The sequence below is a fragment of the Meriones unguiculatus genome, chromosome 1, assembly GCF_030254825.1.
Source record: "Meriones unguiculatus strain TT.TT164.6M chromosome 1, Bangor_MerUng_6.1, whole genome shotgun sequence".
Taxonomy (NCBI): Eukaryota; Metazoa; Chordata; class Mammalia; order Rodentia; family Muridae; genus Meriones; species Meriones unguiculatus.
Window position 1 is genome coordinate 81,340,936 of NC_083349.1, and position 18,788 is coordinate 81,359,723.

Here is an 18,788-nt window from a genome sequence, read left to right on the forward strand (position 1 = left end):
AAAGCCTCCACTATCACCAACTTGCTGGCCTTGTGGTAACCTTGCTAGTGGCCCTTTTCCTCAGTGCTGTAGGCTTTAAGCTCTTCAAGTGTTATACTTTCTTCCTCTCCAAAGAGTTTGGTAAAGAAAGCACTGACCCATGTTTAACTTTTTTTCTTTTTCAGAAATTTCTAGGATTTGTGTGTCTGCTCTATTTTTCATTCTACAGGTAGGCAACTGACCACATGTGCAGTGAACTTGCACAAAGAGACCACACTTCACTCCTGCTACTGAAAGAACCAGGCCTGACCACCCTACCCAAAAGCCACCACTCTCAGGAACTAGGGCCTAGGTCACCAATTCCAGAAAGAAGACAATGGAGTCCCCTACTCAAGGAATAGCCTAGAGAAAACCCAGTAATATTTAACCATCACCCCTAGCAATGGCTAATCAGTGAAGACCTGAAATTTGTCCAGGTGTTCTTTACAATAGGATGAGTGAAACAATTGCGGTTTGGCTTGGCCTTCCAGGCAAACAATTTCCTCTGAATACCTGATATTTGCTAAATGTCAATCAATCATAAAACTGCCTAGCTGGAATCGCCCAATTTACCTTGCTGTAAACCTAAATAAAAACCCTCCTCTCCCTGAAGATTGGCACTCCACATTCAACCGCTGCATAGGTGAGGGTATGGGTCTAGCTCGAGCTTATAATAAAAAGACCCTACGGGGTTTGTATCAGAATTGGCTCCTTTGTGGTCTTTGGGGGTCTGCAAGACTTGGGCATAACACTACCAGAGCAAAGTTGGGATGCTTTCCTTGTAAGAGGCTGCACAGGTACTGACAGCGTGCTACCATGAAGAAAATCTCCCAGTGTCCTACAGAACTATCAAATGGTATTAATGTCTAAACAGGAAGAAAAATTCTCTCTGATGACCTGTACTGATGATAAAAATTAAACAATTAGGTAATCTCACCTCTTAGTTTGTGGTGACTAAAAGGGGTCAGTGTTGCAACAACAAATCCTCATTTGCCAGAGAGCCCTCCCTAATACTGTCCCTTGTCTGGAATGACAGTTGTTTACTAGCATTTCGTGAAAATGCAGCCACAATGCCACCAAATGTCTACTGCTGGACTGAGGTAGAAAAGGCGAGGAGATGAGAACAGAAAGCAAATTTCTTTCCAGAGTTAAATCCTCACACGGACAAGGAAGCTGTTTTCAGTTTCGTTTTGAAGGGGCTACGCAAGCCAGCCTCAGACAACTTCCTTTCAATAGCCACTAAAGCTGAGGCAAGGAGTACAGGATCTTACTTTTAACTTGCTGACTTTAATATTTACACATAACATTAATTTGTACTATCAGTCTTTGAAAATTTAAATCTTTCTATGTGTTTTGTTAAAATTTTTGACTTTTAAAAATAATCCACAAACCATTCAATAGCACTCAACATGCTTAACGTTATCTAAAGTCAAATATAAAAGCAACCATCCTTACAGGTCTGAGGGTGAAAATGCCTGTTCAGTTAGGGTCTTGTGACATGAAAGAAAAGATGTGTGGAGAGAACAGGGACTGACCATTATGGAGACTTCAGTTAAGCAATAATCTTTAAAATGATTATTAACAAGAATCTCTGCATATATCAAAACACTTGGTTTCTTAAATCTCAGAGTATATAACTCAGGACCTTGAGGAGAAGGCACCTCTTACAAGGTCACAGCATGTTTTCTTTTATGGTCGTATGCACCATAAGTAAGCAGTTCTTGACAGCTGCAGGAAAGACACTGATACCAAACAACCACAAGACAGAAGTCAGAATGCACAAGCCATTATATGTTTCTGGCCCAATCCTGTGGTTGCTGTTTGCATAATTGTTGATCTGCAATTGGAACAGCTTGCACGCAGGAACAACCACAGTACAGAATATTCCTTGGCTTGTGTTTATCTACGTTATTATCTCTCTAAATGTCTTTTGTGAAAAATTCCATTTTGAAGTAAGAGTAAAATATTAGAAAAGAGTAAGAACAAAAGACAAGGATGTCTTTCTTGTTTTCATTACCACACATACTGCCACTCTATGGCACAGCACCACTCCGCAGACCCCTGCAGCAGAAGGTGCAAAGTGGAAAAATCACCTCATCGGGCAACCTGCTTGTGATCATGACCTTTGTTCAACTGTATCCAATGTCTAAAGGTCATTAAAGATGAAAGAAAAACTAGAATTACATATGGAACATTGCTATTCTGTCTCTCCTGGTTTGTTGATGAGCAGCAACTATGACAAGCAAAAAAGCATTCACGTTTGGGTAAAATACCTGGTGCAGAATCCATTTTCCCTCAAGGTTCCAAAGGGCACTGCTACACTCTGTCTGGGAAACTCTCGTCTAATGACGGCTGGCAGGCTCCAGCTCTGAGAGCTGTCGGCACCTGGTGTAGGAGAAAAGCCCAGCAGTATCTGTTTCTGAAGCATGGCTGTGTCTGGTATGGATGGTCCCACATCAGGCAGGAAGTCCCAGCAAGGCACGGAGCTGGATTTCACAGCAGTATGCTCTCCCCCTGGGCAAATGCTAAAAGTAGCACTGTCTGGAACATGAAAATGCTGCAAAGACAACACAGAGGGAGCATGTTCACTACAGCAGCACAGAGAAGCATGTCTTCTAAGAAACCATGACCATGTTTTCACAAAGTGTCCAAGACGGGAGCATAGAGGTATGCCTGTGGTCTGTCTCCACCCAAAGGACTAATGTGACTAATGTGGAGGGCCTCTCAGGCATAAAAAAACATGATGGTGCCAGGCTGACCTAAAAGGCAGCACCAAGTTTCCACTGTTCCCCAGGCATTGCAAAAGTGTTGATGGCTTGGGGAGGGAGTTGTACTGGATAGGGGGAATCTTAAGAAAAGAATCTGCATGTGATTCAGGACAAGAAGCTGGGGCTCAGAAGACAAAGCATGAGGCTCACTGGCAGGAGGGACATGCTCTGACTCCAGCCTTCAAATGGACTTTCACCATTTCTAAGATTAGGGCTTCTCCATTTCAATATTTATTAATTTGTTTATTTGGTGTGTTTGTGTACATACATGTACACACAAAGGTCAGAGAAAAACTTGTTAGGGTTGGTTCTCTCTGCTGCATGGGTTCTACAGAACGAAGCCAGGCTGTTAGGGTTAGCAGCAGGTACTGAGCCATCTCAGCAGTGCCTTAAGCCTCTGAATTTTAGACCATATCTCAAAAAAGGGTCAGAGGCAGGGTCAGAGCTGAAAGGGGGAATACTGTTCCGCTGCAGGGAGGAATCAGGCCTCCACTGCTTTCTTGGAAGCTGTGCCAAATCAGGGAAACACAATAAAATTCTATTGTTCAGACAGATTGTTTTATTGTATTTTATAAATACACAATGCATTGTAAGGTAAAAGGAAGACATTCACCCTATCCAATCAGTTGAAAATAACTTTGGGAGAAAGGGACGATACTGAACACAGACTAAAGAATGGCAATCATCTAGACAGTTTCAACAGCAGGAAGGAGTTATGCCACATTGTTTTGAAAAACAATTATTGTTACCTTCTTAAAACATCAATGTTTTTGTTAATTATATAAAGAGCCATGTCAAAAGTTCTGAATATTCTTGGATGTATTTTCTGCACACGCTGCCACTATAAGATGTTAAGAAAATAAACTGGCCCATGATCACTGTCCTCAGGGCCATGGCTCAGCTCAGGTACCAGCCTTCATGCAGGAGCCACTGCTGTGTTAACAGGGTGTGGAGCGACACTGCTGGGGAGAGCTGTGTGAGCACTTTCCAGGGCTGCTGTAGCCAGCAGCTCTGCTCACTTGTCCCCATGGCAACTTGCCATCTACAGTTTTAAATCCAGCACAAATAAGATTTCTATATTCAATGTTAGCATTTTCTTTGCCCCAATCTAAAAGAAGGTTGACACTGTGAAGTGAGTCTGTGATAGTGAAGTGATAGAAAGAGAAAAAACCATGTTATTGATTGCTTACCTCCTTTCCAGAGTATGGGTTGGAGACAGACAACTGTGGTTTATAAGATATTTGATATGGTGTATTATTGATTACTGTTGTCTTATCTTCAATTTGAATAACCTGTATGCCATGCTGCACCATGGAGGAGATGCAGAACTGACACAGCTGTGGGGTAAGCAGAAAAGATGGCAGATTTTACACCACAGGAATACATGTGAAGACTTCTTGACTATTCTTTTGTTTGTTTTGTGACAGTCTTTACTATTGCTCAAAGCAGCCCCAATTTCTGGATCCCTGTGTCTCTTTATCTCTCAAGTGCTGGGATTTCAGGTGTGAGCCACTACACGTGGCCTCAACTCTTTTTTCTTTTAAATTAATTTATTTTATTTTATGCACATTGGTGTTTTGCCTCCATGTATGTCTAGAGGGTGTCGGGTCCCCTGCAACTAGAGTTAGAGAGAGTTGTGAGCTGCTAGGAACTGAATTTAGGCCCTCTTGAAGAACAGTCAATGCTCTCAACCACTGAGCCATCTCTCCAGCTCCATGTCCTCAACTGTTCTTAAAGTAATGTTTTATATATGAATTTGCATGGGACAGTACCAATTTTACTGTTGTTTTTTTTTTTTTTTTTCAAATACTTAACAACACTCCTTTTTTGGTCTCAAAAATGTGTTAGCCAACTAATGGGGCAGTATTTCCAATAGGGCCCTTTAGCAAACCAATTACTGCTGCTGCTATCACATAGTGACAAAGAAATAATCTGTTTTCAGATTATTTTATAAATTTTAAAAATCACTTATATGTAAACAAATACCACACGCCTTATTCAACAGGCTCTCACCCAGCATCCCTCCTCCTCAGGTTCAGTCTAGCAGCAAGCCAGAGTGCGTGCATCAAGGAGAGTTTAGAGAACTTTCATATAAAAGATGGCAATGAAGGAAAAAATACTGACCATCATGTAATGCTACACTGTGCTTCTGATGTGTTTTAAGTATTTAATACATATTAAATTTGCAATTCCTCATAACCCCTACAAAAAGTAGTAAATATCCTCTCCACAGTACACAAGAGGAAAGCAACTTGCCCAGGACACAGGAGAAAAGGAGACTCATGTGGCCAAGCTTTATGGCTCTGTTCTCTCCCATGACGGGTGTGCTTTCATTACCTTGTAGCGTTTCTGGTGAAGCTTTAGCTGCCACCTGCCTGAAGGTTCCCTTGTACTACGCAGTATCCTCAGAACAGCAGTTCTCAAGGGATGTTGTGAGCTCTGTGGGCTATCTACTCCTGGAGTCCCAAGGTCAAAACCACTTTTACAGTACTAATAAGGTGCTATTTGTCTTTGTTCTCTAGCTTCTTCATGCATATACACTGGTGTTTCATAGAGGCAATGTGATGTCACTTTCTTTTGATCAGTGGAATATATTTAAGTCCCTATATTTTAAAAAACATTATAGTTTTTTTCTAATATGATAAAAATTGATAGAACCCAATATTTCTTAAGAGTATAAAGGAGTCCTGAGACTAAAATGTTTAAGAACTAATACAAAAGAATAGTTACATCAACATATTTTTCTGTAGTTTGTCCTTTCTTTTCTTGTTTCCTTCCCCTTCCTTCTTTCCCATTTCTTCTTTCCTTCTTCCATTTGCCTCACAGACATTTACTCAGCACATGCTGTGACTGCTTTTAAGGTGCTAGAGTATTGGGTGTTTGACAATACAGTATCTCTCCCAGATTCTGATGGTAGTTCTCAGCTCACACTCTTTAGTTTCCTGTGAGTGGAATGGCTCTTGGCCACTTCCAGCCACTATAGCACTTTGGTCAGCAGTGGCAATATGTGCAAATCTTTGAGGAGAGGAACACCAGTCTTAAATATTAACAAAGATGGACTTCTATAAAATGACTAAATGTTCCTAACTTTTCTCAAAAGGCTCTTTTAACAATGCTCAATAGAAATCTAACTTCTCCCCGAAGAGAAAGGTCATTGGGCATTCTATTTCTCCTCCATTTTCTTACTGAAGAAGGCTAAGGCAATGATGACACAGGCACAGCATGAGTCTCCCCATGCCACACAGGTTCTCGGACAAGTCTGAGTCTCCGATGTGATTCTGTATTACTCAGCTAATTGGTTTGCACAGGTTTTAGGTTTATGCTGAAAATCACACAACATTTGTGTCTTACCTGGTATTCATAGTTCTAAAAGCGTGGAGCAGACCTACCCCTGCTACCTGTAACTCTTTCAGTATCCCATCTTTGGAATAATCTATCTCCCAACCCTCACCTGTATTTACAGTAGATGTTGATCAACACAGAGAACCACCACTGGTCAAGGTACTTCTTATAACAGGAATTACTTTTTATAACAATGCTAAGCTCTGCAGGGAATGTATGCACTGCATACTCCCAGGGTGCACAGGGTTGCTTAGAGTGTAAGAGCTGGAGGCAGGTGGATGAAACAAAGAAACCATGTTATCTAGACACTGTGGGGCAGCTGCACTCACACCTGTGCTCAGAGCAGCTGCCACAGCACATACAAGGTCACGTAAGATCTGTGCAAGCCCCAGACCAAATTCCAGTATGGAGATGGGAGTTGGTTATGGAATCCCATCCCTAGCAGTAGAACTCTTGTCAACTGTTAGTTGCTGAGAGATGGGGCGGGGGTGGGGAGGGGAGGAGGCTACCCCATGTAAGCCAGCCTGAACCCAGTGGAAGACTACACTTCAAATGATATTTAGGCAGCAGAAACTGATCTTGATTTTTTTTTTTAAAAGGACACAAAGATGGATGGGTAGAGAGGAGGGGCCAGTGAATCTGGGAAGAACTGGGGGAGAAAAGTGAATACCATCAAACATGTTACATGAAATTCTCAAAAAACTAATAAATTTTTTTACAATCATGAATTGAAGACAATAGTCACTTCTTACAACATTAATTCCATAAGAAAATTTAATAAGTCCTCTCATTTTGGTCAGGATGGCCTTTCCAGAAAGAAAGCCATTTCTCGCAGTGCTAGATACCCTACTTCCTGTTCTGAAGGAGAAGGCCAAATACAGTCTATGATTATTTGGGATTAAGTCCACTCCCCATATTATAAATCAAATGACATTATAAATCAAATGAGTGTTCTGAAATGGAGCAGTTACTGGATAAATTAGGGAACTCAGATCTTATCACTAGTAAAGAGAAAAAAAAATTCCACTGTGAAACTGAGGTCTATGGAAGAAAACAAGTGTTTCACTATTATAAATTATTTAGAATAAGTAACAGCAGAAAGGGGAGGCAGCTATACTTGAAACACTCTACGAAAGCAGCATATTATCTCCCTGCACCAGATCCACGGGGACCTTACCTTCTGATGTCCTGGGAAAGCACCGAGTCTGATTTCAGCATCAATAAATGCTTCTTCATCCAGTGTCACGACCTCACCATTACTGTCATCTTTCCACTTAGGAGATGTCAGATTATGGACCAGTTTAATTGCTACTGACTTGTGTACAGTGTTTGTATTTGCCCAGTAAATTCCAATTTGAAAAGCTTCCTGGAAAAATAATGCCTCAATTCTTAACTCTTCCATATCTTTAGGATTTAAAGACATATTATACAATAGATATATTAAGGCAACCAAATAGTCACCCTGTACTTTAAAACAAAATAACGACAAGATGTATTTTATTTTGGTTTCCAATATTCTTTTTTGATTCACAATGAAATTTAAGTTCCGAGAAGGGAGGAGAACCAAATTCAAGCTGTGATAACCTATGAATTCCAGAGACTTAAAAACTGAAAGGTTTCATTTCATTCGACATCAGCATAATATGTAACATTAGGTCCATACAGGCTAACATTCCAATTCCATAAGGTAACAGCATCCTCTTACTTCAAGGAATAAGAAAAATACAATTGAATAAAGATTTTATAAACTGGAAATCAAAAGGAAGGTTCTGAAATTGTTCTCTACTAGGAAATATATTTTTAAAGATTTTCTTATAAATTTCTTCTTAAAATGGATTAGCACTATAAAGTCAGTCCTCTGGTGTCATAATGTGAATTTTTATTTTATAGTTAGGATTTTTCTACCCTGTGACATGAGTGATTTTATGATGTTATAATCAATACGTGACATTCACAATTATGGACATCCAAGCGCAGTCACAAAGGAGAAGGTGCCATGTTAGGTGATGGGTTAATGTTCAGAACAGCTTCTGTGCTTGTCAAATATCTTGTATACAATGGGAATGTAACTAGTATGTGTTATCAGATGTAATGATAATTCAGCCATGAGTAGTACTGCTGATGAGGAAAAACACATCTGAAAAATATTTAAATATCAAAGAACATTCCATATCCCTTATGTATGCACCTACCAGGTCAGTTTTCCATAAGGAATTCATCCTGTTAAGATGTAAGTATAATCTCAGAATAAAATCTACTTATTGAGAGAAAAGAATATGTTAGTTTTAAGTTATATTACCTGAAAATTAGGAGGAATGATGATTTTGCCAGCAGGAACCTGTAGAACAATCTTCTCTCCCTCAAACAGCCAGAGGTCCCACTTAGACTGATTGATAAGCAAGGCCCAGGGTAGCAGTTCTATCAACAGGGTTCTCACATATGGTTTCCAGATTGACAGCTTCACTCGCATTGGACTATCCCACTGACTCAGCTGTTCATTCCTGTTCCAAATAACACATCCGAGTGACTCACTGAAATATGATGAGTTTAGGATTTATGAAGCATGTTTAAGCATTCCAGACACACAATGCTCCCGAAGGGTACTGTTGCATACCAGAGTTACCCAGGGTTGCATTTGGAAGCAGGAGAAAGCAGCTTTTCATATAATGATGCTTTGCCTTATGAGTAAAAATATCCATAAAACTAAACCAATTAGATGATATCAGAATCTGATGCATGCAAATGCTCTGCTCCACAGCATTTACTGTATCTAGCATAATGGTTAATCAAGCTATAAACTTGACAGCACTGAGAAGTACATATGAGATTCCTAGCCAAACACACCTCTGGGTTGATGAAGATACTTCGAGAGGATTAATTCTGAATATGAGCAGCACCATCCAATAGGGTGGGGCTGAGAAGGAATACAAATAAGAGAGAGAAAGCTAAGAATAAAGACATTCTCCTCTTGCATTTTGGCTGCCATGATGGGAGCTACAGATGCTCCCATCATTCTCTGTGATGTCCTCCCTGCCATAAAGGGCTGAAACTCCTGAAACTGAGACAAAATAAGCCTTTCCTTCTGTAAGGTGTTTTACTCATGTATCTTGTCACAGCAACAAAAAGTATGAATAACACAGCTAGTATTTTGTGAATGGCTTCTTTTTATGTTTAGAAGTACATGTAGAAAGTTAATGAATAATGTTACCTGTCAGAATCTTTCTTATTGTAAGGCCAAATGGGTTTGTGGGACTTTTCTGGCGCATAGAACTCATCAAGCATCTCATTAACTGTGCCTCCAGGTTGTATCTTAGTGGTTATTTGCTTAATAAGGGCTGTTGATATGGGAACAGCACAATCTGAAGGATCATACTCTTCTCTAGAAAATGAAAAGAAAAAACACTTAAAGATTTTTAAGTGATCTATAATTTGCTGAGAAAAATACAAGAACAAATATAGTTAGATCAATATTGTTTTGTGGGATGTTCACTCTTTTTTTTTTTTTTTTGGTGTGGAGGGGTGTAGAATTAGAAATTTATGATAATAGTTTTGGACGATCTGGGCCCTGGCTCTTCCTCCCACCTGCCCATGCTTGGGTGAGATCGCTAGTCATCCGCCTTTCTCTACAGAAATGTGTCAATAAATCTAAATTAAATTGTATTTTTATGGTTCCACCTTGTTATTTATAAGCTTAATGAAAAAGGCCAAATTCTATCTAAACCCATGGATGAGAATAGGAGTTGAGGCAGAGTGGTTTTATTATTACAGTAAATTACAGTTTATTATTACAGTAATATTCTTCTCAGACAAGAACATAAGTGAGAATGCATCATGTTCCCACAACAGCTCGAGGCGGCTTTTTGGCTAAATGTCTTTGGAAAATCCATTTTGCTCATACCGTGCTTGGAACGTCAGGTGATGTGCAAGGTCAGGTTCTACGTTCTGCAGTGGATTTTCCTGCCCTTTTCCAGGAATAACCTGTGTTTCATTCAAACCTAGACTTCTTTTTTCCAAATGTATGATAACAGGGTCTGGAAGATGACTTCTCATGATAAAAAGAGGGCTGAACACGATCTATAAAAATAAAAGGACAGAACAACTTTCATATTTGCTTTGTTGAAGTATTCCAGCTGTTTGTGGCTAAAACAAACTTGTAATAAATCTCTTCCTTGGGTCACTCTGACCTTATTTATTTGAGAATAAGAAAGGTCAGAGTTGTACACTATATTTAAGGATTGGGAAAGCACTCACCATTCGCTGTTGAACTTGAGAGTTGGGTTCTAAAGTCAAAACTGTGCACCATACATAAATAATGGAACTGTTTGAAGTAGGCACCTGCACATGAGATAGGAAAGGCCTTTTAAGATCCTAACCAGCCCGATAAGCAAAATAAGACACAGAGTATCTGTTTAGATGACAAAAGAAGTTTACAGTTATAGGAAAAAGCCACTAAAACAAGCAGACTTTATAATGCAGATAAAATGTAGCAGACAAAAGGGACCCTTTCCAAAACAGGGAAGGAGTGTGTACATGGGGAGTGATGCAAGAATGGAGACATCCATTTTTTTTTTTTTAAGTGGATGAAAGTGATGGAGGTAAAGATTCAGACAGAGATCATAAAAAGACCTTCATGTGGGAGGTCAAGACCATAGTCCCATCAGCCTCAGGTCATCGGCATCTGGGAAGGGTTGAGGTAGGGAGCATAGCACCAGCCAGGTTTTCTATGCTTTTTCAGATTTCACTTTCTGCACAGACCAATTTTAATTTTATTAAAAAGCAAGGCCTACATCAAGTAAATGTACACTGAAAACATTCTGTTTTTAAAGCCACTCTAGTCTAGATGTTAGTACCTCTCATACCTGGATGACAATGCTATATTCAGAGGTTTTGGGTTCCAGGCACACATCTCTTGACCAGTCTTCATCTCCTTCGGCCTTCACACACAACTCTGTCAGTTCACTGTTCTCTAATATGTATGAAGGCAGTTTCTGTTTGGCTGGGAGGCAATCAGAGTGTTCTCGAACTACAGCTTGTCCATCGTGACCAATGTAATGCTGAACAACTTTCAGCTCTATGCTCTGAGACAAATAACTACAGATGATCTGTCTTCCACAGATGATAATCTAAAAGATGATACATAAATACACAAAAGATTCATCAACTTGGATGTCATTAACCTGAAATAGGAAATATTAAATATTCAGGGAGATACACTGATGATCATTACAAATGAAGTTTAGTTAAACAGGGAAAGAAGTCTTTAAATAAGAAATAAATTTTGTTCTGATCACATAGAGTTGATAATATTTAAAGAGGAGACACACAGACAGGGAACCCCTGAACAGCTAGAAGGAGAGAGGAGGTTGAAAGAGATGACTGGGCTAAAACTTGAGAAATCAAAGTTGTGAAAGCATGGCAGTGCATAGCTCACCTGGCAAACAGGTGGAAGCTCAGACCTACCCACTACCATACGCAGACTCAGGGTGAGAGGGCAGAGAAGAGAGCTGTGTAAGGGGGACAGGGTATGCGTGGAACCTGCAGGAAGTACTTTTGTCATGTCTTTAGAGGTGACTGGCTAGGAAGTATGCTTAGGACTGACAACTGATACAGCAACTGAGAAGCATGGGAAATGAAAGCAGGCCCCGAGCCCTGGTAATGGGAGGAGCTGCCCGCTATCAATGTGTTCCCTGAGGCTGCTTCCAAGACCTTATCTGTTTCCAAGATCTCATCTGCTAAAAGATCTTACTGGAGACTAATATAAAGGAGCTTTGATTGAAAAACAGAATTATATTTTGCTTTTCTCCATTGTAGAACTATACAACTTTAAAAATAAACACATAGACAGTTCCATTAAACATGGATTAGTTAATTTTGCAGCCAGCTAAGAATATAGGCCATAGGAGGCAGTAGGAAATATTTCTTAATTTGATTGAAACTGGAAAGATACTGCAAAATTTACTTACACAGTTAATATTTTTAGGAAGCAAATTATTCTGTACTATAAATATTTACCATATCTAAGGAAAACAGGGCTTTCTTCTTTTTGTAGTATTAGAGATTGAACCCTGGGTTTTACATATCCTATGCCAGTGCGCTATCACTGTGCTATAACCCCAGACCCTAATATAATACTTGTACAAACTGTATTGGTTATTTGTGATATTTTTCAGATTATAAAATAGTATCAGTTACTAACACATATATTATTATTATAGGTCTAAGCATATGAAAACTGATTTTAATGTTATCAACTTGACCATGGACTACCTAGGCATTTAGTCAAATGTTATTTATTCTGGACATTTCTAGATGATATTACCACATGAACAGGCAGGCTGAATAGAGCAGACTGTCCCTCTTTCAATGTTAAGGCATTATCTGGTCAATTTTGCTGACTGAACAGGGACATTGATCACTTCTAGCTTTTTCACTCAAGCGGAAATATTTGTTAGCTTTGGGAAGCTTGGTTTTGAGAACTTCAGGGTCAGACTGAAATTGCACATTGACTTTTCAACTTGCTCATACAGATATTTGGAACTTTTGTTTCCATGACAGTAAGAACTGATTTATAAAGAATCAACTAACCAACCAACCAACCAACCAACCAACCATGCCAAAGCACTCTAACTCAATACAAATCATTTTCATAAATTAACCATTTATTTACTTAATTATTTGTTTGTTTGCTTATGGTTTTTGGAGACGAGGTTTCTCTGTGTAACTCTAGCTGTCCTGGAACTCTCTCTGTAGACCAGGTTGGCTTCAAAATCACTCTACCTGCTTCTGCCTCATCAGTGCTGGAATTAAAGGCATGTGCCACCATCAACCAACTAACCACTTAATTCTTATAAAGTTGGTACTGGCATGATTCTTCTTCACAAGAAGAAAACACAGGTATGCAGAGATTGAGTAGCTTGCCAGGTAACTCCCACAGAGTCTATCCCATAATATCCCATAATCAGAGTCTACCCCATAATCTAAACTGAAGATAACCCCAATAAGGGCATGTCTTAAAAAAAACTAATATCTACTCATCAATATAGATTGTACAAGAAAGAACATAACACAAACTTGACAAGCACCAATGATTCCCTTCTCATCTCAGCAGCTTTTCTTTTTTTCCCTTGCTGTTAAACACTTTGAGTTGGTTTAGGTATCAGAGATTAGACAGGTACCTCCCTTGACCCTCAGCTGTACTGCAGGTTGTACAAAGTTAACTCCTTTCTCCTGTTGCCAATGCCTAGGATGAACATGTAATTGTGTTTTTAATATGAAGATTTCCTCAATGGTAAGAGAGATAATCCAGAGTCCCCTTGCATCTACCCATGTGGGTACCTGGGTAGTTGCACAACACACAAAGATGCTGGCAAACTGTGTGCATGGCCAGTTACTATTTGATCAGAAGAAATGATAATAGAAAGGCAGACCAAAGTATCAGAGTTAGAGCGTTCTGGCTACCTCTCCACTGGCCAACGGTATATCAACGTGTCTATATTGACACCTCTCCACTGTCCAACGGTATATCAACAGAGTCTTATAAGAGCATATGCAGAAATTTTGTAGCCATCTTGAGACTAGGAAGTCAAATACAGAAAGAAGCAGGGAAGTAGATACAACACTGAGACACCAAGCTAACTAACACTGGCTTGCTTTCTTCCTTCTGATGAGGAACAAAATAGAAAGTAACAGGATCTACCTCATCACCTTGCTATGAAGATTAAAAAGCATAATTTATAACATCAAGGTGTAAGTAACCTTGAAAGTCAATACAGTTCCTATGACATCAATATCATATTGTGATCATGATTTCACTCAGGTGTTCTGGAAGAGGAACTGCCTTTTACTTGGTAGGACATGTTCTTAAGTGCTGAATGAATAACTGTACTTACTTGTAAGATAACAATTTTATAAGAACAAACCTCATAGAATGAGACACCAAATATTAAATGATCTTTCTCTAGTACCTTGCATTATTTGAGTACAAGAATTTGGCATTTTATTCAGTGCCTGTATAAGTTTGTGGATCATATGTATGCAGGAACCTTTGAAGGCTGGAGGGCTTTGGATCCCCTGAAATGGAAGTTATTAAGCACTTTTAAGCACTGGGACATCTCTCAAACCCCTAGCATTTTCATAAACATTTGTGCACAATTTCTTTAGGAGCACATCTGTAAAACCAGCTGCTCTTCACTATTACATTTCCCCTAGATACATGAGCCATTATAATCTTTTAGAACTAAGCTTTCACAAAAACAAACCATAAAACTCAACCATGAGTCCTAAATGAGTGGGCAAGCTTCTCTTTAACATATGCTAGGGATTACCAGGCACTCAGGTACTAAGTCTTTTGATACCATAGTAGCGCCTAGCTCTAAATAACAGTTGAAAACTCCAAGGCAGTATCTAACTGCCTTATTCTTAATCTATCCAGGCCTGGCAATATGTGTGCAAGAAGCTTACTTCACAACCTTTGCAGCCCAGGAGATCTAGGAGACAATTTGGCTCTCTCACAGAAACCACAACATCTTTGCAACCATCTGGGACTCACTTCTTTTAAAGACCAAGATCCTCTTGGTGGGTTTTTATAGTTTCACTTTAAAGTTAAAAAGCCTGTTAAATAGGCTTTCAAACTTGATAAAAGGGAATATTCTTAAAAATGGCCAGGAAGGGAAGACTACTTGGATAAAGGAAAATCCAAAATGGCCACTCACTGGAAGGGTGCTCCTTCAGGGAACTGGGTTCAGGGAAGCTCTGTCTGCTTCTCTTCAAATTGGCCAACCTACAGTTGCCTTTATTTTGCAAATTATGGTCAAAATTTCAAGATTAATTTATCAGTTGAAGACAGCTACTTAGGGTTTCTCTTTAACACACATTTCTAGGTTTCTCACTAATTCCTCTCTTTTCCCAAGGCCACAAAGATGTGTACTGAAGATTTCTACATATGATTTTACTTAGCAGGTTTCAGAGCTCATATTAGATCCGTGCCAAGAAGAACAGTGATATGAAAGAGTAAGTCCAGAGTGCCAGATGCACTGGAAAATGATATCTTAACTGTGATTAAAAGTGTATGTGCAGAGATGCAGGAATACATGCGTTTGAGCTTTTAGACTGGTAAGGAGATTCTTCAGTGAGGAGACAGAAACACAGAAGCAAATGTGGGTACCTGGGTAGTTGCACAACACACAAAGATGCTGGCAAACTGTGTACATGGCCAGTTACTATTTGATCAGAAGAAATGATAATAGAAAGGCAGACCAAAGTATCAGAGTTAGAGCGTTCTGGCTACCTCTCCACTGGCCAACGGTATAACAACGTGTCTAAAGCTTACCAGGGACCCCAAAGCCTCGACCTGTACCCCAAACCTCACTAATTAGTCAGCTGTTGTTTACTGACAACTTCTAAGTCTAGTTGGGAGAGAAGGAAAGAGGCCAAGACAAAAAGGAGGCAAAGTTCCCTGGAATCTTGGTTACTTCCTTTCTTCCTAACTTTATCAACTGAAAAAAAATCATATATTTTGGATGTCCCATAACACCATCAGATCTGACACTAAATTGTCATGGTTACAGAAATGAAATCTAATTTTAAAAGTATTTCAAATATTGCTTGTGTGTATGAGTGGGAAGCCCAGAGGAAAGAAGGAAAACATTGATAAGATTTTAGAAACTCCTTTTCTTTTTTTGATATTTGGTGTATGGTTACAACCTGGGCTTAGGAGTCTCTCCCTGTCTATGCTGAAATGTTTTTCTTTTCTCTTATTTATTTATTTTTAAATATACTTCTTCCATGTCCTGTCTTTCAAATTGGTAGCCCTTTTTTCTTTATTATGTATATGCATATATGCAAATATACTAACACACCCTGCTGCGTATGGTTTTGCTGTTTATGCCTTCTACTATTTTTAAGGTGCTGTATATAGAGGCAGCTTGCAGAGTTCTCACAGTAAGTTGTGTGGTGGTTGGGACTCACAGTTATGGAGAACAGTAAAAGTCTGGTAGTATGGTAAGAGATTTTGTATCCAGTTTCAGAAAGAATTTCCTGGTAGAGATAAACAACAGAAAGGGCTACTAGGTGTGAGGGACCAAGCCTCTTTTCTAAACCAGTCAAGCCAAAGCTGTGTGAGAACTTCTCAGACATGGGAAGGTGGATGAGCACATGGGACAGAACTAGAAGATGAGTATACATTTACCATAGAAGAGTACAACCACAGAAGAACTGCTGAGGCAGACAGGAGCCTATGAATGCTTTAGCCCCTTAGTATTGTCCTTCATATCAGTAGGTAGGGACTCTCATAAGTCCTTCAGAAAGATTCTTTTGTTTCATGTTCATATATTTGTCTATTTGGAGCGTCCTGTTTTAATTCAAATTCTACGTATTTTCCAAGATAATGATGTAGCATTATCTTTTTAAAATTTTGTTATTAATTACACTTTATTTACTTTGTATCCCCCCTGGAGCTCCCTCCCTCCTCCCTTTCCAATCCTTCCCTACCTCCCCCTTCTCCACGCATGCCCCTCCACAAGTCCACTGGTAGAGGAGGTCTTGTTTTCCTTCCTTCTGATCCTAGTCTATCAGTTCTCATCAAGAGTAGCTGCATTGTCTTCCTCTGTGGCCTGGCAAGGCTGCTCCCCGCTCAGGGGGAGTTGATCAAAGAGCCAGCCCATGAGTTCATGTCAGAGACAGTCTCTGTTCCCATTACTATGGAACCCCACTTGGACACTGAATTGTCATGGGCTACATCTGTGCAAGGGTTATAGGTTATCTCCATGCATGGTCCTTGGTTGGAGTATCAGTCTCAGGGAAGACCCGTGCTCAGATTTTTTTGGTTCTGTTGCTCTCCTTGTGGAGCGTCTGTCCTCTCCAGATCTTACTATTTCCCGCTTCTTTCATAAGATTCCCTGCACTCTGCTCAAAGGTTGGCCATATGTCTCAGCATCTGCTTTGATAGTCTGCAGGGCAGAGCCTTTCAGAGGTCCTCTGTTGCAGGCTCCTAACTTGTTCCCTGTTTTCTCCTTCTTCTGATGTCCATCCTCTTTGCCTTTCTGGATGGTGATTGAACATTTTAGCCAGAGTCCTCCTTCTTGATTAGTTTCTTTAGGTGTATAGATTTTGTCCTATATTATATGTCTATATGAGTGAGTATATACTGTGTGTGTGTGTGTGTGTGTGTGTGTGTGTTTCTGCTTCTGGGATAGCTCAGACATAAAATACCTTGGTGTGACCCTAACCAAGGAAGTCAAAGACTTGTATGAAAAAAATTTCAAGTCTCTGAAGAAAGAATTAGAAGAAGATATCAGAAGATGGAAAGATCTTCCATGCTCATGGCTTAGCAGGATTAACATAGTAAAAATGGCCATCTTACCAAAAGCAATCTACAGATTCAATGCAATTCCCATCAAATTACCAACACAATTCTTTACAGACTTTGAAAGAAAAATTCTCAACTTCATATGGAATAACAAGAAACCCAGAATTGCTAAAACAATCCTCTACAGTAAAAGAACTTCTGGAGGTATCTCCATCCCTGACCACAAACTATACTATAGAGCAACAGTAATAAAAACTGCATGGTACTGGCATAGAAATAGAATGGTGGATCAATGGAACCGAATAGAAGACCCAGATAGGGTAGAGATGAGGGAGGGAGGGTGGGGTTGGGAGGGAATGAGGGAGTGGGATACAGCTGGGATACAGAGTTAATAAAATATAACTGATAAGAAAAAAATAAAATAAAAAAAAGAAGACCCCGATATAAACCCACATACCTAGGGACACCTGATTTTTTACAAAGATGCCAAACCGCTGGTCTAACTGGATGTCTACATGTAGAAAAATCCAAATAGATCTATACTTATCACCTTGCACAAAACTAAAGTCCAAGTGGATCAAAGACCTCAACATAAAACCAGACACACCAAACCTGTTAGAAGAAAAAGTGGGGAAGAGCCTGGAACTCATTGGCACAGGAGACAACTTCCTGAACAGAACACCAACAGCACAGGCTTTAAGATCAACAATCAATAAATGGGACCTCATGAAACTGAAAAGCTCCTGTGAAGCATTATCTTTTCAATGAGACCCCCAGATTCCCTTCACATTTACTTCCAGTCTTATAGAGGCCAGGGTTTACATGAATTTGCAACTTGAGAACAAAGATTGTGTCCCATTCTTGGTATCTTGCATTTTCTCCTGTTCTTCTGTAGATGATTAGTACTCTGATTTAATCAGGACACTTCTTCCCCACATTCCTGTCTTTCTCTGCTGTAAGCTCTTTTCACTACTGTCGTCCACAATAATGAAAACATGAAGTTAAGATCCCAGATTAGGGACAGATCAAGGATAGACAGTAGGTTTCACTCCACCTCTTGCCAGTTGCTGCCTGCCTGTTTCTTAACAAAAGGCCCTGCTACTCCATCAAGGGTGCCCTTTCCCAGGGATAAGTGCTGTCCCTATCATGGCCTTAGTTCACACAAGCTCTGCTCTGCCTGTTACAATCCAGATGCAGATGTGTATGTTAAAACCCCTAAGACAAATGCAAGTTGTTTGTGTGAGTGGTGAAGCCAGTTTTCAGATTTTAATACTTCCTTTCTTCCTTTTTACTTTTGTCATATGCTCCATGCTTGAAAAACATCTTTTAGAAACCACATTTTCACATCTTAAGAA

The 18,788-nt window shown here is 39.7% G+C and overlaps 1 protein-coding gene across 4 annotated transcripts in view; it reads right to left on the reverse strand.

The window, feature by feature from the left end:
* Nucleotides 1-18,788, reverse strand: part of Vps13b (vacuolar protein sorting 13 homolog B) — a 641,091-nt gene that overhangs the window by 34,178 nt on the left and 588,125 nt on the right. For all 4 annotated transcript variants that reach the window (XM_060392854.1, XM_060392863.1, XM_060392849.1 and 1 more), the window contains 8 exons: nt 10,988-11,251; nt 10,380-10,463; nt 10,027-10,202; nt 9,337-9,507; nt 8,428-8,629; nt 7,306-7,494; nt 3,977-4,123; nt 2,292-2,575 (listed from right to left, as the gene is read on the reverse strand). In XM_060392854.1, the coding sequence (XP_060248837.1) occupies nt 2,292-2,575; nt 3,977-4,123; nt 7,306-7,494; nt 8,428-8,629; nt 9,337-9,507; nt 10,027-10,202; nt 10,380-10,463; nt 10,988-11,251 (1,517 nt within the window). The remainder of the gene's footprint in view (nt 1-2,291; nt 2,576-3,976; nt 4,124-7,305; nt 7,495-8,427; nt 8,630-9,336; nt 9,508-10,026; nt 10,203-10,379; nt 10,464-10,987; nt 11,252-18,788) is intronic.